At 36.1% G+C, this 20,923-nt stretch overlaps 2 protein-coding genes across 2 annotated transcripts in view; one reads left to right on the forward strand and one right to left on the reverse strand.

Annotated features, from left to right (window-relative positions):
• Positions 1 to 506: 506 nt before the first annotated feature.
• On the reverse strand, positions 507 to 12,113 carry LOC107041678 (coiled-coil domain-containing protein 63). Its single transcript, XM_015262330.2, has 6 exons — positions 11,763 to 12,113; positions 9,811 to 10,145; positions 9,442 to 9,665; positions 6,501 to 6,763; positions 6,106 to 6,398; positions 507 to 988 (listed from the first exon to the last, which is right to left on the reverse strand). The coding sequence occupies exons 1-6, from the start codon at positions 12,111 to 12,113 to the stop codon at positions 808 to 810; spliced, it is 1,647 nt and encodes a 548-aa protein (XP_015117816.1). The 3' UTR covers positions 507 to 807.
• A 5,221-nt stretch (positions 12,114 to 17,334) lies between these two features.
• Positions 17,335 to 20,923, forward strand: part of LOC107041704 (bicaudal D-related protein homolog) — an 88,111-nt gene continuing 84,522 nt past the window's right edge. The window contains exon 1 of the mRNA XM_015262380.1: positions 17,335 to 18,491. Within this exon, the coding sequence (XP_015117866.1) occupies positions 18,249 to 18,491 (243 nt within the window). The 5' untranslated portion in view covers positions 17,335 to 18,248. The remainder of the gene's footprint in view (positions 18,492 to 20,923) is intronic.

The raw sequence follows: 20,923 nt of genomic DNA on the forward strand, positions 1-20,923 counted from the left end.
TCGGTTTTATAATTTTTCTAGTCATTGTCAATACACAATCTCTGCATATTATAAAAATCCAAATCGACTTCAGGTAATGAAAATTTGGTATTCGAAATTAACTGTCAGAATGATCAAAATAACGGTCATGAGGGTCCGAATAAGGGTCATGAGGGTCAAAATAAGGGTCACAAGGGTCAGAATAAGGGTCGTGAGGTTTAGAATAAGGGTCACAAGAGTTATAATAAGGGTCTAAACAAGAGTAACAAGGGCCAGATTAAGGGTCTAAGTAAGAGCCACAAGGATCTGATCAAGAGTCATAAGGGTCAGTATAAGGATCATGGAGATCATATGAGGGTCACATGGGGATCATATAGGGGTCATATGTGGGTTAGCGTCACTAGTATCACAAATAAATGGATCAATAATTTATTGCTTCAAAACAATGTCAGGATAGAGTATGGAAAATTATTAAAAATGGGAGAAATTTCCCTAAAATATTCTTTATTCAAATAATTTTTTCTTCATTCAAAATGTAAAATATTTTATTTAAAAACATATGTCAAAAAAATATACAAATGCAAAGATGTTTTCAGTGGATAATCTCTTGCCGGAAATTGTTCGAGGGAAACCTCCAATAACTAATTAGTGCAATTTGCTACAATCATAGACATTTCGTTTACTAACAAAATTCCCTCGATTACGTTATTCCCAGGAAACGTGGGAGCGCCTGAGGATCGTTTCGCGTGAAGCAACACAGGCGCGTCCACTTGAGTAATATGAATGATAATTCAATGTTTTAAATTCATTGTTACTCTTCCCAGAAATTTATTGATATCGTTTTTGAATAATTTTTCTTGCTGCTGGTAGGTGACAACCCGAGACATTATGCAAAATATCGGTGTGATCCTCCTCGAGAACGTTTTTCAGCTTCTCACCGATTTCGTCACGCGTCAGGGGAACTTCGAGACCTTCTGTCACGATTTGGAACTCTTCTTTCTCAACACATCTATTTATACGAAATTCACAGAAATTAAGAGTGATAAGGAAGCAATTACAATTCAAAGAAACTGAAAGAGAAACATGATAAAAAAATATCAACCTTTCGTTGCTCGCGCTATGAGCGTCGCGCCGCACGTGGGACAAAAATCAAGATAAAAATAATTCAATATCCGAAAATTTTGGAAACCCCAGGAATTCTCTCTTCAATCTATTTGCTGTCCCTCAGTACATGTCCTTTGATAAAACATTAGAAAAGTGAGTTTTTCTGAGAGCCGAGCCTGAAATGCGGCGCGACCACAATCGTCAGTGAAATTTTCTTGCCGACGTTGCCAAATGTGACCGGCAGTCAGTCCATAGCAGGGGATGGAAACTCCGGCTTCCCCCTTCACTTTTATTTGGTTGCGGAAGTTTACATACAGAAAAACTTGGACGTAGATTACGTTTAAGAAGTCGTCTTTTACGTTTTCGGAAGCGTATTTTACGCTTGAAGTTGAAGCGTAAATTACGCTCAAAATCGCCGTAAATTACGATTATCTAAACGTAATTTACGATTGTGAAGTCGTAAATTACATTTAAAGTCTACATTATACGTAATGTGTGACGATTATTTCGCAATCGTAAATTACGCTCAAAATCGTTGTAAATGACAATTACATCGACGTAATTTACTATCTCTTATTCGTAATTACGCTCAAAGTTGCTGTAAATTACGATGATTTTTTGTATTTTTGATAAACGTAAAAAACGTTTTGTTTACACTGTTAAATTTTTTTTCCGAATTTTCCGTGCCAAATTCTGAAAATTTATATCGTGTTCCAATTCCACTGAAATTTTGGAAATCTTGTCATTGAGAATTCAGAATTTTGTAGAAAACTTAAACAGAACTGTAAATTTCCGTTTCATTTTTCCCTGAAAATGAATAGGAAACCAGAAAATTGTGGTGAATGTATTCGTGAATTTTCCAGATAGTGACACTGAATGCGATTTAGGGGGAGAAAACCCATGAAATTTCATTTTTTTCAACAGTGTAAGCATAATTTACGTTTTTATTTTGACCGTAAAATACAACCCGTATTAAAGCGTTTTAAAGCCTAAATTCTGATTTTCATGACAGAAAAAAAGCCACACTAGACATCATATTGACGTTAAGCGTAAATTACGTTTATCAAAACGTAATTTACGTTTAGGTTTTTCTGTGTATAGGTACCAACCAATTTTCGTTAATTTTTTGTGGCAATATTAAAAAAGAAATAAAAGAAACAAAAAATAGATGTCAAGTTTTTTCTAGGTTGCCAGTATTGATGACTGTTGAATGTAAAAATTCATGTCAAATACCCAAAAATGGATAAACAGTATAAATAAAAAAAAAATATGAATATCAGCTTATTTTGAAGTTTCAGTCGTTGGTGATGATTGATAACAAAGTCAAGTTAGTGGAAAATTCAAAATAAAGTATAAAATGTATTATTTATTACGTAAAGAGTTCCAATAAAATGAAAAAAAAATATCCACGAATTTTAACTCATAAAACATCATAAAAAGTTGAACATGAACGAGTGCTTTGACGTGCGAGGACCTGATCGAAAAGATATTGCGGCCGGCGGCAACGCTGTATCGCCCAAACCACGTGCGGCGCGACGGTAACCGCGCGACCAACGAAAGGTTAAGAGGACTCTTGCGTGAATCATTTGAAATATAATGAGATTCCTTCTCTAAATCATAAAAACAAACTATAAAAAAATATTCATAACTTGAAAAATTAAAAATAGCAAGGGAAAGTAATGGAGGAACGATTCCAGTAGTGAAGTGTTAGAAAAAATTGAATCGAAACTTTAATCCCGATGAGTCACGCATTTATCTCGAACGCAAGTGACTCTAGGGAACAGTATCGAAAACCTGGCTGGTAACACCGAAAATTGGACACAAAAAAAGTCTTTGGGCGTTTTATTCTGAGTCTCTCCATTTCAATATGAAATCCGATGATTATGCATTCATTTTTATGCCGCGTACTCTTAGAGTAAAATATCAGTAATTGGTTTTTGAAGTGGTTCGAACTCTACGGAATAGCTCTTGAGAAATTCCTTTTAAGGATTGACGTAAGCATCTTTTTTACAAGACTAAATTTTTTTATGGTCAAATGCCATGAAACTTTGGCAAAACGCTATTTGAACTATTATAAAATGATCGATCTATCGCTCAGCTCTTCGTCATATTGTCAATATCGATTTTTTTGTTTTTTTATGTTTTAGTTGATATCGACAATATGAAAAAGAGCTAAGCGATAGATCGATCATCTTATAATGGTTCAAATAAGGTTTTGCCAAAGTTTCATGGCATTTGACCATAAAAAAATTTACTTTTGTGAAAAACTCCCGCCAAAATTGCTTGCAGCAATCCTTAAACCTGTATTACCCCAGGGCTATCGACTCGGTCAAACCCTAGACGGTTTTAAGGTATAAATTACATAGATAGCGGGATGTTATATGCTATCCTTCGACTTTCCGGACCTCTGTATGAGGGAAACAAGTAAATAATTATATCAATGCACAAATTAAAAAATTCGGAGGCATACGGATTTGAAATCAGGTGGGGTATAATGTCACATCTTCAATTTGCCGGACTATGAACTTTCAAATTTTAAAACTTTTCCCATCCAATTTTTTATTTTTTAAACTTTTTTACTTTTCTTTCTTTTTGTTAAACTTTTTGTTAAACCAGGTTTAAAAAAAAAACTATCGTTATTCACGGGAGGGTGGAGTAAAATGAAAGTCGAAAAACGACTGACCCAATGTAAGTAAAACAGCATTTTTTTATCAGCTATTCTTTTTACTAAGTTTGGTTTATCAGCTTTTTTTTCTATTGGCAGTAGTAATGAGAATATAGTATATTTCGATACGAGTGTAAAAAAGTGTTTTTTGGCTCGTGGGATTATATCACTCGCCTTCGGATCGTGCTATAAACCTCCCACGAGCCAAAAAACATTTTTTCCAAGAGTATCGAACGATTCCTTTCATCACAATGTGTGGAAAAGAGACGTTTTAGGCACACGAAACGTACCTAAAAAGTAACTTTTTCGCCCAGTGTGATAAAAATAATTTTTCATTTAGTAAAATGGAAAATTATTGAGAAGTTTTGACGGGAGAAGATTTTGTCCACGCGTTAATAGAAAAGAGAATGAAACAGCAAAATCCAAGAATCGAAATCGAAGAATAGCATATAACATCCCACTTTCCATGTAATTTATACCTCAAAAACATCTAAGGTTTGACCGAGTAGCACGTATGAAAAAATCGTATAGGAACTTTCTATACGGATTGTGGATAAGAATTCTATAGGATTACCATATATGATATTCGGATATTTCTATACGAATATTTTCTATATGAATTATTTCTATACATGAATATTTTCATAAACTTTTGTTTTCATACAAACGATGTCTAAACCCTCCAGAGAAAAACGTAGAGAAATGTCGCAACTCCTAACGAAATGTTTCTATACATGAAGAAGTGGGTCGTATAGGATCAAACCTATAGAAATAATTTGTATAAAAAATATCCGTATAGAAATATCCGAATATCATATACGAAAATCCTATAGAAATTCTATACGCAATCCGTATAGAAAATTTCTATACGATTTTTTCATACGTGAGATAGCCCGGGTAATACAGAATATAAATATACCGGTTGAAATACCATATTTCCTTTAAAACCCCTCCTTTCAAAAGACACATTAACTAAAACAATGAGTTATATTGTAATCTCTAAGAATTATGTTGTGATCTCTATGACGAGTAGTTTGGGAACCAAATGTCATAAGATCTCTCTCAATACTGACGAAATTTGAAATCAATAGTCTTTTGATGATTGCTCCCGAAACCACTCTGCAGTGAGATAATTTCGTAATTAATAAGGTGTGCTGACTCAACCTGTTTTACCTCATGTATGAAGAATCCTCATAGAAAAATCTAGAAAATTCTGTTCAATTAGTATTGAATTGGATGGGACTTATATCGAGAATTCTACTAGTTTTTCGCCGATTGTATTGGAAAATTCTCTAGCTCCTTAAGAGATCATATATTTGGCTGAAGAAATTTGTTTTATGATATTAGACCATTTTTTTCTCAGCGTGCATAAAACGTAATAAATGAACCATAAGAAAGAACTTCCATCAAAATAATAGATTCGTGTTAACCCACTCATGCTCCATTAAGGTTTCGACACGTCCGGAGTCAACGACAGATTATTCAACACTATCACCGTAATCTCCTATCGCCAATCAAGTGCGTAATAGTTTATTAACAGGTCTCAAGGCGAGACGGTTGGGCTCGAATTATTTTGGGTGCTCGGCGGCGTTAACAGAAAGGAATGTATGAAAACATGATTCGGAGATAGACTATGGCATATTCTTATAGAGTGATTCTATATGGAATCCTGTAGATTTACTTTTTGTAAAAACTATTTGTAAAAAACACTGTGCCAAGGAAAATTATTCTTTGGTTTTTCCTGGAAATGAAAAAGACTACTTTCTAGAAAAATACAACGTCCCCAAAAAACATGAAACAATACAGAAACCAATGAAAATAATCCGAGTTAGGGCTCAATAAAAAAATCGGTAAAAATCCAACCAACGTCCTTGGCGCGGGTCAGAACATGGAAGATTCGTAACGAAATATACTATTTTAAAATCGTAGATAGCTCTAAGAATTAGCTGTAAAATAAGTCCATATTATAATTGCACTTGACCATCTCAAACTTGAGATACATTTTTTTGAGTTTTACACGTTAAGGGTATTATGGCGGGGTCCGTAGCTGGAAAAAAAAGCAGAGAATTCAATGAAAATTGCTGAACAGATTATTTGATCCATTTGAAAGCCGTGTGCAAAATGTCAAGACCCCTACTTAAACAATAATAATAGGAATAATTTTTGAAGTTGCTACTTATACACGCGGTTGAATGGGGCATCGGTAATTTTAGTGCTTTTCCTACGTTATTGATCTATCGATAATACGGAGTTCTTCAATAGAATCAGCGAAAAACAAATGAACTTTCCTAGCGAATGCGTAAGATTTTTCTATCGTTTTTCTGGTATGCTCTTCACTACTGAATCGAAGGACTTACAAAGGACAAGGCTGGGTAGGTGCGAGTTGGCTCAACGAAGGGGCTTTAAATTTCGATCTCTTCTCCTCATCCAATCTCAACGCGTCCATCTTCCCAGCATTGACGTCAGCCCAATGCACCCTATGAAACATCTCGCCGATCCTCTTCTCAATAATCCCGAGATAAAGCATCACATTATTCATAGTCACATGAGTATTATCTCCCAGAAGATCCAGAATAGACGAATTATCGCACTTGACGTTGTGAAACAGTGCCTCAATTCCTTGCAGTAATTTATCGAAGGTCTCGTTGCACTGGGAACGAAAAGAGAAGAATGGCGATTTAATGAAGAGGATGTGAAGAATGTGGGGTGAGTGAATGAGTCTGGAGAACAGATTTTTCGATGAATGGCAAACCTCGGTGAGACTGGCTTCGGCCTCGTCGGCCTGTGCCGTCTGCTCCTCCAGCTGCTTTGAGATCCTCTCGAGGGTCTCCGCCTGCTGGCAACCCCGGTGTATGTTTAGGGCACGTGCCTCGTCGATTTCGTCTCTCAATTGGGCCACACGTGTTTGTAAGCCCTCGAGCTCGTCATTCAGTTCATTCACGTAATTGAATAGGGCGAAGTTTTCTTCCTCTTGCTTCAGGAAGTGAGCTGTTAATTTATCGATGTCATCCTCGCCTAAGGAATAGAATAGACGAGGTGAAGTGATTTGTCATTTAGTATAGTTTAGTAGTAACCCCTTTTCTAGAGGGAGGGGGTTGAATCAGTTAATCCTCTCTCGTGAAATTCGGATTAACTCATATATCCCGGGTCGAAATTTTGGTCAGGTCCAAGTCAAGACTGGATCAGGTCAGGCCTGAAGATTGATCAGAAAGTGATATGATAATTGGGTCAGGCTTTGATCAGTCATGTAACGGGAAATTAGATAATGAATCAGAATAAAAAAAACAACAGTAAGATGCAGATAAAAAGTGGAATAAAAAAGATTAAGGAACTTCCGCAGTAAGTATACTTGGTGAAAATTTCGAAATGGTATAAAGACGCAATATTTGGATCATATATTGTTGAGCACATTCAAAAACTATTCCCAAAATTTCAAGTACCTTGTCCACCCCATTTTCGAGATATACATCGTCAAAAATGGAAAAAAAAACACAAAAATTGAATGTTTGGCGATGCACATCTCAAAAATGGGGTGGACCAGGGACTTGAAATTTTGGGCCGTATTTTTGCAACCGTAAGATGCAGATAAAAAGTGGAATAAAAAGGATTAAGGAACTTCCGCAGTAAGTATAATTGGTGAAAATTTCGAAATGGTATAAAGACGCAATATTTGGATCATATATTGTTGAGCACATTCAAAAACTATTCCCAAAATTTCAAGTACCTTGTCCACCCCATTTTCGAGATATACATCGTCAAAAATGGAAAAAAACACAAAAATTGAATGTTTGGCGATGCACATCTCAAAAATGGGGTGGACCAGGGACTTGAAATTTTGGGAATATCTTTTTAATGGAAGTACCTTAAGGTACTTCCGCAGTAGTCATATGGGAGTAGAAAGAAATGTGCTACAGGGTTGAAACTTTAAGAATATATTCTTTCAATAAATTAGCAAGTTGTCCCGAAAGTCTCAACACGATTTACCACATTGATTTTTGTAGAGGAAAAAATTAAAATTGTCATTTGTTATAGAGCCTTATGAGACACATTTCAATGGGGAATGACGACCATGGACAATATGCTACGAATCCAAATACTTGATTTATCGCATCGTATATGTTTCCAAAATACATTCCTGCAATTTCATTATTCATGACCACAGGAATCATGAGTTGTTATCCAAAATGTACGTAAAAATCATGATGTTTTTGGGGGTTATACATTGGATGATAGGACGTAAAAACGAGGTTAGAGTGCACAATCTTTATCCCCACTCCTATGTTTTTGAGCTTACTGCGGAAGTACCTTAAGGTGAATCTTACAATGAAAACTAAAAGACCACCCCCATGAAAAATATATATAAAATATATATAATATGGGCCAATTCCATATATTTTTCAAATTTATAAAGAATAAAATATGTTTTCTATATTTTTTTAAATATAAATTGGGCCAATTTAACATATTTTGTTATATGTTTTTCAAAATATAAATTTTTCCGTGTGAGCATAACCCCTTTGATAATAAGCAAAGTTTCTTGATAAAACCAATCAGTGAACTGTAAAAAGGAAAGCTGAGTAAATGTGTATTGAAACGTTATGATAATGATTAAAATTATTTAATAAAGCGTTAAATTCAATAAAAATAAAATTGAATCGTTAGTATTTTCATTTAATAACTCCAGTTCTCAGAAATCTCGTCCCACGTGAGCGCGTAGTGGGGGCAAAATACAGTCACATTCTCCGAAATCACTTCCCCTATTCCCCCAGGAGTGCGACTACAACGGGAGCCACTGCATATCGCCTGTCCTGATGAACCTCTACCGTAATTAACGCTGAAAAAAACTTTGATTTTTGCCGATGCTGGGGATCGAACCTGGGACCCTACCATTACTAGTTCTATGCCCTAACCACTGAACTATCGCACTATTATTATAAAGTGGATTATGTTTCGCCTATACGATTCATATCGGGGTGTTTGTTGACTTCGAAAATATTCATGATCTCGCGGATTCGCGCGTATATTCTGAGAGGGGAAATTTGTTCAGTTAAAGTTTTATCCATTTTATTAATGGATAATAATTCTAATAATCATAAAGCAACAAGTGCTTTACGCACAAGAAATTCACTTTACTCAGGCTCTTCATTTTGTAAGAATATGTCAGGAAATATTGCCTTTTTTAATTTGTTAATTACAAATATTAAAAGCAACACCTGAAGAGAAGAAGCATTGTGCGCTCGAAACGTCGTGGAATTTTTTTTCAAAAAATAGTATGTTTGTGCATTTTTAAATATCCATCACTGATGACTGCAGCTGACCGAAACATGGTCAAGAATTTTTTAAGAAATATCAATTTCAACGGTCCAGAACATCACTTACATCATCATATCTTCACGTTTCATGACATTCTTCGTTATTTCCAGGCAAAATTAGAAGATCGCCAAAGTCAACGATTACAAAGCTTCCATTCGGAAGTAAAAATTCCCTACCGGTGTGGGAAATATTACACTATAGAAGGATAATTTTTACATCCGTAGCTGTGTTTTTTTACCGAACGAATCGTAAAATATTTTTTCATTGAATGATATTTCGCTCCACAATTACCTTTCATACACTAAAATTGGCCACGATTTTCTAGGTAATTTTTATCCAACTATCCCCGCCATGTAATGACAAAAAATACTAATTCTTACCTGTGAATTGCTTCACAAGATTTAAAATCTCACTATAAGAAGCAATTTTATTCTTCATCTCCTCGCGTTTAGCTTCACGTTCAGCTTCCTTTTTCGCCTGCAAATCCGCCATTTCTCTGTGCTGTCCCTTAATCCCCAAGAATTCCTGGAGCTTAAGTTCATTATCGAGTGTTCGTTGCAATTCACACATTTCTGAAGTGTGTGCCTTCAAATCTCTCGCTCCCCTTTTCACAGAAACAAGAAGAAAAATCAACAGTGAGAAGAAGAAAGGGAAAGGTGAATAAATTTGTTTGCATTATGAGAATGCAAATTTCAAGAAGAGTAATAGTGCTCGAAGGAAAACAATCTTGGGGCAAAAGTAGCAATTACCTCTCCCTGAGTGCATGAATCTTGTTGAGCTCCTCGTCACGTTGATTGAACGTAATCGTAGCCTGCTCAATGAGATCATTGATGACGGACTTTCCAGTATTGAGTTGGCCTATCATTTTAGCCCAGAGGATGTTGAACTGCGCTCGTTCCTTCAGCAAACTGTCTATCTTAGCGCGCAATTGACAATTCTCAGCGACCACAACGTTAAAACGCTTAGTTGCAACTTCCAACCTGTTCTCTAAGGTCGTAATCATGTGATTATGCTTCTCCGATATTTCTTTTGATTGCGCGTCTGTACGAATCTTCATTTTCAGCTCATGAACCTCTTTAGATACCTAGAAAAATCAGGAACGAGATTAGTCCATCAGTTTTTTATCGTTATTGTACATTTTATAGGAGTCTGTGGAGGTCATTACGAAGATTTTACGAGAAAAGTATTTTTGTTCACGTTTCAGCGACGAACGTTAATTTGTGGCAATATTTCTGTAATTAAAGAGAATTATGTGTGTTTTTATTTTATACACGGAGAAAAAAAGTTTGGACACAAACTGTCAAGCAATCTAGGTAATCAGAGAACGAAATGGAGTTCGGAACTGTTTATTTGAAAAAAAGAGAAATAATTAAAGGCAAAGGGTAATTTTTCCCGTTTGTAACGTAATTTTTTACAAACGAAGGGTAAAATTTGTGAGCTGTTGGTGAAAAACTACCAAAAAGACGGATAAATTTCATAGCACTCTTACAATTTGTGAATTTTTATTGTATATCGTTTGATCATTTTTTCTTGATTTTTTCTTCAGTGATAGGTACACGAAAAAAGTGTTTGAACAAAAGTTACTAAACAATCTAGGTCATCCAAGAGCGAGATAAATTTGTAGGATTTTAATATTATATCAAGAGAAGAATGAGACGCAAAGGATAAATTATCCTGTTTGTAACGTAATTTTTCAAAGGCAAGCAGTTAAATTTGTGTGTAATTGATGAAAAAGTACCCGAAAGATAGATGAATGGAAGACTTAATTAATTGTGTCGATATGGAGTTATGTATACTCTGATAATATTGATAACATTGCGCACATTTTGAGTCAAAAATGATACTCATAGGATCAAAAATAATGTCGCTGGAGAAGATTTTTTAAAAAATTTAACATTGGTGTAAATGGGAGTTACTGAGATAAAAATGTGAATATCTCGAAAACTAGACTCGACAAAGTGGTCCCTTTTCGTGCGGATGTCCACTTATATTGTTGATGCACGCAATAATGACTATCCGAATCAAATGAAAAATTATTTATTAATGAATTCTTCGAATCAAATAAGAAATGACTCCACAAAATTTCAATTTTTTGAGTTGAATATCACAGAAATTATCTAAAATAAAATTTTAAAAAATTAAAAAAAATAAATGAAGAAAATAAAAAATTAAATAAAATTTATAAAAAAATCACCGTGTTCGGAATTTATTGATCTACCAGAGATTTGTTTTTTAAGAACATCATAAGAAATGTTTTCCCGTAAGATGGAAAAATCGAGTTCAGGGGAACCCATAACCCCCGTTCGGCCTATGCCTCGCGTGCCCGAAGTCCGCATTTCATTATTTATTACCTCCTAAACTGTGTAGTACAACTAGTTGGAATTTTTTCAATAGCTTGGGAATATTATAAACATTATCTATGAAAAACACGGGCACAACCGCAAGAAAAACCTGTTTTCCAGGGATACGCCTTAAATAGGAGAAAACATAATTGAAATTGAATTTTATAGTGAAGTATTATGAAGACTCAACAATAATATTGGATTTTGCTGATTCTGTGCAATGAGGACATCTCGTTGAGTACCGGAAAAAATCATAGAAAAAAAAACTCATCATCAAAATAATCTCATAATCATTGATCTGTGAAGAATGTACCTGGCGCCTTTCACTCCTTCAATATGAAACGGCTCCAACTACTTACCTTAATAATTTGCTCCTGAAGTTCATCAATCTGTTGTCGTTCATTTTTAATCATCTCGATGTACTTCGATCTCTTCGCCAAGAGGCACTTCAACTTCTCATCCATCTCGTTGTCCTTCCTGGAATTGGCTTCCGACTTGGCCATTTTGATCCCCAAAACAAGTTCCGCTTTTTCGTACTCCAATCTCTCAATCATATTCTGCTGATTCCTCAATTGTAATCGCGCTTTTTCGGAGTAAGTGACCCGATCATTCTCCATTATTCTGTACTGGCGTTTTAATCGGGATAATTCAGCCTCGGCCATCGTCTCCATCTCCACTTCGTCCTGAACGGGTTGCTGCTTATACGCCATTGTTGCTCCGCAAATTGCCGCAATTGTTGGGAGATAGAAAACGAGGTTCGATTGATTGATGATTCCTTGTTACCTCAAAGGATCACTCGTTCCCGGAAGTTTTCAATAAAATTGATACTTCCTCACCCGAAAAAACCGCGCGGAAAAACCGGAGCCAGATGCCTCGAGGTAGACATCTGCCATCTCCGGGCACACGACCAATGCACTAGCAGCTGTACTTTTATTATAGTTTCAGAATTTTTCTTCCGGGTTGATTCTGATTCTTGTTTTCCAGTGGGAGGAGGCGAAAATATGTTGAGCCAACGGTTTACAGTTTGTGGGTTTCCATGGTTACTTGACATGCGATATTGTTAGGTGATTCGGCGAACTGGTAGATGGCAGTGGGAATTTATAAAAGATGTAATTAAGGAAGATGATGAAGTTGGGAAGGTAACGATGAGTTGGAAAAAATGAAGCAACTAAAATAAGTCGAGGTTTTGTATTGTTTGAGAGTGAAATCCTGAAGCAATAATAATCCATTATTATTGGTTATCTTTATTTTTCAAGTAATTTTGAAAAATTTATAGGACAGCGGATTTATTCAGTATGGCGTATTTGTATGACTGAAGTTTCTGTTTTCTCGATTCTCATTCATGCCGGTAATTGGAGTAAATGATAATAATAAATAACGTGAACGGAAAAATGGATTGGATGAAACGTATTTGCCGGACATGAACATTTTCATTTTGAATGTTGATAGTCACCAGGGATGGCTCATCAAATTTAAAAATAGTAGGGGAGAGTGGGGCAAAATGAAACAGCCGAAAACCGACAATTTGACGCAATTCAAACAAAAAATTTTTTTTTTATTAACTTTTGTTATTGGGAGTACTGATGAAAATAATAATTTTCTATTCATTTTATAATTTAATTGATTATAATTTAATTGATCAGATTAGGCCGATTACAACTTTTCTTTTTTCATTTGATTGACATTCAGCATCACATTTTCCTTTTTTCCCCTCTGGGTCTCCCCCTGGGCCTTGCTCTGGACTTTTGATTGTGCTGTTTCATTTTCTTTTCAATTAATCCATTCCGTTCTACTGAATGGAAAATTATTATTCTCATCAGTACTCCCAGGAATAAAGAAAAATTAGTAAACAAAAGTTGATAACAAAAAATATTCAGTAAAAAAAATTGTTTTAGTTGAATTGCGTCAAACAGTCGTTTCTCGATTGTTTCATTGAGCCCCACCCCTTCTAAAATAATTGAAATCTAAATTTCCGATTAATTAAATAATACTAATTTCATGAAAGAAATTTTGCGATAAACGAAATAAGCATCAGTTTTTCTACCTGAATTATTGATTAATAAAATCATTCGGAATTTGAGTATTTAAATTGGTGATTACTAAAATAATTAAAAATTTAAGAGTGATATTAACGGATTGATTACTTCAAAATTTAACAGTAATTCTGATTTACGGATATGGTTATCCCTGCTGAAATCAATCGAGAATTTTTGTATGAATTTTTACGTTAGTTTTACGATAAAATTACGCAAAATTAATGTAAAAATTCACTCGCAGAAAACTGACGTATTTATCTGGAGTTTTTTATAACTTTCTAGAACTTTCCATGATTGCCATGAGCCTCTGAATTAATCACGATATTCCTAATGATTTCTAGAACATTCCAGTCTTCTGGAGCATTCTACATCGGAAAATTGCAGAGTTTGCCACACGATTCGCGAATTTTCCAAAGGATTCTGGATTGTTCTGGACCTTTCTTGAACTTTTTATCGTTCCGTGAATTTTAGAACAAACGGACATCTCAAATTATATTGAGTAAGATTTTCCTTATTAACTGTTAATTCTGTCAATCAATGAATCTGTAATTGAAGCCAATTCAAGTGAAAAAGAATGTTTATAACAAAAGATAGAGAATTTAAGATTGAAACTCGTCACATGAGCTTTACATTTTCATTCTGTATGTCAATTTCCAAAACAAATTGGTTGAAAAAAAAAAACGTTAATGATCAGAAATAATTGAAATGAAAATGTTAAAGCTACTCCAAAAAATGTTTCCGCTAATATTTCTGAAGTGAAGAGGTTTGTCAAAATTCATCGAGATCTTATTTGCAGAGAATTTTCACAACTATAGAAGTTCACTCATGAATTTTTATCAATTCTCTTTGTTACAGAAATATTTGCTAAATAAGCTGTCTGCGCCACGACATTCATTTAGGAGTTTTCCAATTCCCAAATATGTATTACTTTTAATTAATTTAATTAATGAATCTGTAATCGAAGCAGATGACAATGAAGTAATTTTCAAAGCATGCGGATAATGTAAATAACGATTAAAAATATCAAAACAATGCAAACAAAATTTTAACTGAAAAATCGAGCATTTCTGAATGAAAGTCGTTAGAGGAACATGAACACTTTTATTGTGGATGTTGATTGGCAAACTCTTCTCTTGAATAATAACAATCAGGAATAAATGCAATTGAAATTTTAAACCCACCCCAAAAAATGTTTCCGCAAATATCTCGGGAGTGAAAAAGTTTACCGAAGTTTATCAAAAGACCTTTTTTGTAGGAAATATTCAGAACTATGAAAAAGGTTTTATGACCAATTGTCGGAAACGTGTTTCTTTTCTCAATATTTGCAAAATAATGAGCCATCGCCAAAAACTTCCTTTTGGAGTTTTTAAATTCCCTAGCATTTATGACTAATGATTAATACGACACTAATCCTCATCAACCTTCATTTCTATAAATCAATGAATCTGCAATTTGATAAGATAATAATGAAGGAACATAAAAAAAGAATAACAGAACCATTAAAAAATGATTAATACAATTGCAGTGATCCACAAAATTTTCATTCCATCATTCAACAAGTGGGAAATTGCTTTCTTCACAATATAGTGAATATATTTTTGCTAACAAATTAGCAATTTGCTTGCGAGTAGAATTTCTATGACGAGGTATTTTACATTGAATTTTGAGTTTTGACACTTTTGACTTTTTGAAAAATATTCATAACTCAGAAACAGATTCATCAATTGAGCTCAGTCTAAGCTCATCACAAAGAGGAATCATTATTTTTCAGATGAAAAATAAAATTATTCCATTTCATGAACAATTCAACACGTCATGAATATTTCAAAAAAAGTCAAAAGTGTCCGTTTTACCCTACCCTCCCCTACCATTTGAAAATTAATATTTCGTTCTGATTCATGCAAACAAAATTTTTTTAATGCACTTAGCTCCTTTTACCACTTTGCTACTGATTTGCACTCAAAATTGGAAAATCGAAAAATCGGTTAAAAACAAGGCATCCATTCGGAAGCAAAACCATTTCTAATTACGCAAACTCCTGAAAAACCCAAATAAATAAAAATGCACTAATAAAATACAAATCTAATGAATGCCTAAAATCGAAACACTCAAAACTTGAAATAGCCCCATAAATTTATAAAACGTGAATGCACAAAAAACAAAAATTCCCGGTTCCCTCAGGTGTTAACCCCCTCCCCCCTCTGAAGGTGTGTGTGAGCCATAAAAAAAATATCCCCCAACAGCTCCCCAAAGTGGGGAGCTCCCGATAGTGGGGATAGTCCCAAGTGGGGGAGTCCGTGCACGACAGGTAAAAACGTTCCAGTGCACAAGCCCGAGCTCTCGGCGAACGTACGTCGAGTCCCTCTCTTTCACACCGTCTCACAATCAGTGAAACTGAACCCCAAGCGCGCACCAAAACCGAACTCAAGTCGACCAAAACACACACCTCCGAGAGAGGAAAAAAAAACCACCGAAGAAAGGAAAACGAGTCCCAACCCAACTCCACACTCGCGTCCCGTCCAGTTCCCCTCGTGTGTTGTGTGTTCTCCTCGTTCACCGATTCCGTAATATTTATTTTCCGGGCTTGTGACTCACCGAGACCTGCACTGGGGACGCTCACTCGACTCGTGTGCGATGGAATCTTTTGTCTCCTGGGACTGCAAACGTGCGAGGGTTGCACAGGTGAAAATAAAACGACTTTAACCCGCGGGAAACTCCAACAAGATGTGAAAAATCCGTTAAAAAAATTATAAGAAATCATTTCAACGTCTCTGGACGTGTCGTGACGTCCCCCAGTGATGCCGAACCCCGGAGCGAACTGAGAACCGGAAATTTGNTTTGAAAATTAATATTTCGTTCTGATTCATGCAAACAAAATTTTTTTAATGCACTTAGCTCCTTTTACCACTTTGCTACTGATTTGCACTCAAAATTGGAAAATCGAAAAATCGGTTAAAAACAAGGCATCCATTCGGAAGCAAAACCATTTCTAATTACGCAAACTCCTGAAAAACCCAAATAAATAAAAATGCACTAATAAAATACAAATCTAATGAATGCCTAAAATCGAAACACTCAAAACTTGAAATAGCCCCATAAATTTATAAAACGTGAATGCACAAAAAACAAAAATTCCCGGTTCCCTCAGGTGTTAACCCCCTCCCCCCTCTGAAGGTGTGTGTGAGCCATAAAAAAAATATCCCCCAACAGCTCCCCAAAGTGGGGAGCTCCCGATAGTGGGGATAGTCCCAAGTGGGGGAGTCCGTGCACGACAGGTAAAAACGTTCCAGTGCACAAGCCCGAGCTCTCGGCGAACGTACGTCGAGTCCCTCTCTTTCACACCGTCTCACAATCAGTGAAACTGAACCCCAAGCGCGCACCAAAACCGAACTCAAGTCGACCAAAACACACACCTCCGAGAGAGGAAAAAAAAACCACCGAAGAAAGGAAAACGAGTCCCAACCCAACTCCACACTCGCGTCCCGTCCAGTTCCCCTCGTGTGTTGTGTGTTCTCCTCGTTCACCGATTCCGTAATATTTATTTTCCGGGCTTGTGACTCACCGAGACCTGCACTGGGGACGCTCACTCGACTCGTGTGCGATGGAATCTTTTGTCTCCTGGGACTGCAAACGTGCGAGGGTTGCACAGGTGAAAATAAAACGACTTTAACCCGCGGGAAACTCCAACAAGATGTGAAAAATCCGTTAAAAAAATTATAAGAAATCATTTCAACGTCTCTGGACGTGTCGTGACGTCCCCCAGTGATGCCGAACCCCGGAGCGAACTGAGAACCGGAAATTTGTGCTCGGAAATCGCGTGAGTGTTTGAATTGTCTTCTGCGAAGTCCAGAGATAAAGGAAAACGGTACCAGACTCATCCCTCAAGTGTATCCTCTCCTCCCTCCCATTACGGAGCGCCGAAACAACAACAATTCCCTCGAATATCGATCGACTCCCCGTGACATGTCGCAATCGATCACGAGTTACAGTTAAACTCGCGTGCTCCAAAAAAAGGGAAAAAAATTCCCATACTTTTTTTTCAGCAACGAAGCCGAGAGTTGATTAATGTTACGCGTATGATTATCGGAGCCAACTGATCTCAGCAGAACCGTAAATTACACAAATGCACTATTTAGACCGTGCATCGTGGAGCAACAACAGAACAAGAGTTAAATTAAAACTCTAGATCGCCTCGTGATCCGGTTACTACCATCAAAGCAGGCTGAAAAATTTCAAGTTGTTTCAACTTTTTGCTCTAGCAATTTGGACATTCGGAACACGTGTCTGTGCGGAGCGTCAAGGATCGCCTGTGGGCACAATGTCAGTGTCTACTCAACGTGGGGGAAGACTGAAATGTCATTAGTGGGTACACGTTAGTGATAAACCAGTTTGCTAGATGTTGAATCCACTTTATGGCCGTTTTTCACCACTTTTTCTCGAGTTCTAATCGTCGTTATTGATCGTGAAAACAATTTATCGGGATTCCATTGAGGAAAATAAGTGTACCAGTGTGTCAGGGGACTTTTCAAACGACTGACAACTGCTGAATAATTAGTTTAACATTTTTAAAAGTGAAATTAGTCGGTAAAAAGTGAAGTGCGTGACATGAAAGGTGTTGAATTATTGTTGAGGTAATGGGTGATCGGGCCAATTGTCCTGAGTTTTTGGTGGGGGAAGTGACGGTTTAACGTCATCGAATGCACCTGACGTAGGATCGATAACAATAGCTAGTGCATCTGTTCGACGATTGAAAATAATCGTTGGTTTTTGTGAATAAGAGGGAACTGTTTTGAGTGGAGTGCAGCGAATATGTTGCCGAGGAAAGAGGGACAGTTGGAGCCTTATGCTCTTGAGGATATGATCTCTGACCTCCAGACCAGGAGAAACGCTTTGGATAGAGATGAGGACGTTGGGGATCCACATGAACTCCTCAAGCAGAGTGAGAAGGATCTCGTGCTTGCTGCTGAGTTGGGAAAAGCACTGCTGGAGAGGAATCAGGAACTCACCAGGCAGTCTGAGGCACTCGCTGAGGAGTATGGCAGCAAACTTGAGGTGAGTCATCGGTTGTGCATGAGGATACGAGAGTTATAGGAGTTTTACGAATGTGCGGACGGCTGGGAGGGGGGTGTTGTCAGTGATTGTTGAGGGCGGAATGTTGGACAATTATACAGGGTGTGCCAAAATTGACATATTGTGTGGAGGGGAAGGGGGGGGGGGTATTTGGAGACGAAAACTGTAAGGAAATTTTTGTCTCTGGTGCAGTGTTAAAGATGTCCAAGGACTTTGGCTATTTTTCCCCTGTGCACTGTTGAAAATTTTCGCCTGAATTTTTCGTGCCAAATTCCGGAAATTTTTATCGTGTTCATGTTCCACTGAAATTTCGAGAAATCTTGTCATTAAAAAAACAAATATTCCATTCATTTTCTGTTTAAATGATCTGGACATCGATAAAATGCTTGATTTTTCGGTTCAATTATTCTGTGGAAGTTCTGAAAAATCAGGAAATTTCAGGGAAAAATTGTTCCACTGAAAATTCAATCAAGTTGTGGAATTTTTATTTCACTCTCACTGAAAACTCGTGAATTTCCGTGGATTGTACTTGAAACTTGAAATTTTATAACCATTTTTTCCCTAAGTCGCATTCAATGCCACTCTCATGAGATTTACAATACTTTCTATGAAATTTCAAAAAATTTCTGACAGTGAAATGCTTTTTTATCTACTTCAGTTGTCGAACATCAAAGCTTTCATTTGAGCCCATTTGACCCTAAGTTTCTGGCCATTTTACTATGATTTTATTATTTAAACTTTTCCAGGTTTGAATTTGAATCTGGATGTTGAACCGTTAGAAAACATTTAAAAAATCTGAAAACAAAATTAGAAAATTAACTTTTGGAGGAAGATCGGTAAATAATTTAAAAAGTGCATTTTGGAAAATTACGCGCATTTTCTACAAATAATTTGAAAACAATCAATCTTTCACCATAAAAGTCATTTGTTCAGTCTCTTAACAAATTTATTCATATTCCGAATTTTATCAGAAATCGATTTCGGTCCTAAAAAAATTAGGTTTTCGAAAGTGTGAAAAATTTCAATTATTCATTTATTCATAACGAATCTTTAAAAACCCTACCATCTGCCTATTAAAAAAGTAGTAATTCTGTGCAAAATTTAATTTGAATGACCCTGAATATTCAAAATTTTTTCAACTTCTTCTCACGGAATTAATAGAGAAATTTGCTGATTGAAAATGGTTGAATCTATAGTGTCATCTGTACCAAACTGTAAAAGATACTTGAATATCCTTCAGGTGTTATTCGTCAAAAAAGAAAAAATCCACGGCAAATCGCTCTCTTTCTTTAAATTCATATCTCTTCTCGCACTGCGGCTGCAGAAATAAAAATTATGGCAATCGATTGGGCATTTAATGCACAATGATCTGAAAAAAATTGTTCTTCTATCATCATGTTCACGGGAGTAAACCCACAATGAATTTCAACGCGGAGTCAGAGCCACTTGGTTCCTAATGCAATTCAATGTGGCCCTAAAAATCAGAGTCAACGTAAAAAATTCATATGCTCCACTCTCATTCAATATTGAGGAATGAAATTGATTGGAATCGATTGGATATTCAATGCCATCATCCCTCCGTTTTAAATGGGAAAGGGGTTATTGATCTCCCTATTGAGGAATAACGTTTGGTTGGCTGTCCTTTTTTTCTCAATAACTCAGAAACAAAGCGTGGAAGGCAAAACTTTCATTTTCAAATAACCCCGCCGATCTACCCTCACGATATGCCAAAACCGTTTTGGGACACCCTTATACATACATTGTTTGCACAAAAATTGAAATTTCATTTCATTCTGACAATAATTTTAACTCTAATCTGGTCACCATTCACGACCCTGCGACTTGATCACCTTCGCGGGGATTCCCCGCCGTTTATTTAGGCCTCACAGCGGCAACGCCGTATAATGGGTAATTTCATTGAACCCATAAGCGGTCACAAAAAAGGAGGGAATCCCTGCCGTTTTTCAATTTTTTCTTTTTGTACTAAAACTTTGTGACTGAAAAATTCATAAAAATTTGTATTCCTACTTTCACACATACTGAAAACAATATCAGTGTTCTTTAGTACAGACTTACACCACTAAATTAATAAAATCTTTTTGAAAACTTGACTCGCTGAAAATCTTGGTTTATTTCGGGCAATTAAATGAAAACGATGCTCTGCGGCGTTTTACTCATATTTAGGGTTCCCATCTCGTGTTAAAAAAAGTTATATTAAATTCTACATAGGGTAAATGAGATTGTGAAATTACAATTTTAGATGGAATTCAAGGAAACTGATAAGTTTCCGTAAAAATAGGACGGAAATTTCACAATTTACTTGAATTTTTAATTAGATGTGATTATTCAGACCCTGAATTTTTATGATATTTCATCATTTTTACGGTATAATTAAACCATAACTTTTCATTCGT

Source organism: Diachasma alloeum, unplaced genomic scaffold (genome assembly GCF_001412515.2).
Source record: "Diachasma alloeum isolate Michigan unplaced genomic scaffold, Dall2.0 Dall_scaffold_00371, whole genome shotgun sequence".
NCBI classification, from domain to species: Eukaryota; Metazoa; Arthropoda; class Insecta; order Hymenoptera; family Braconidae; genus Diachasma; species Diachasma alloeum.

Bases quoted from the DNA above. Each gene is read 5' to 3' on its own strand.
- LOC107041678 (XM_015262330.2), bottom strand. From the start codon at position 12,113: ATGGCGTATAAGCAGCAACCCGTTCAGGACGAAGTGGAGATGGAGACG. The intron at 9,666-9,810 runs GTAATTGCTACT...TTCTGTGAAAAG, and splicing joins ATTCATGCACTCAGGGAGAG to GGGAGCGAGAGATTTGAAGG. The intron at 6,399-6,500 runs GTTTGCCATTCA...TTTCGTTCCCAG, and splicing joins CCGAAGCCAGTCTCACCGAG to TGCAACGAGACCTTCGATAA.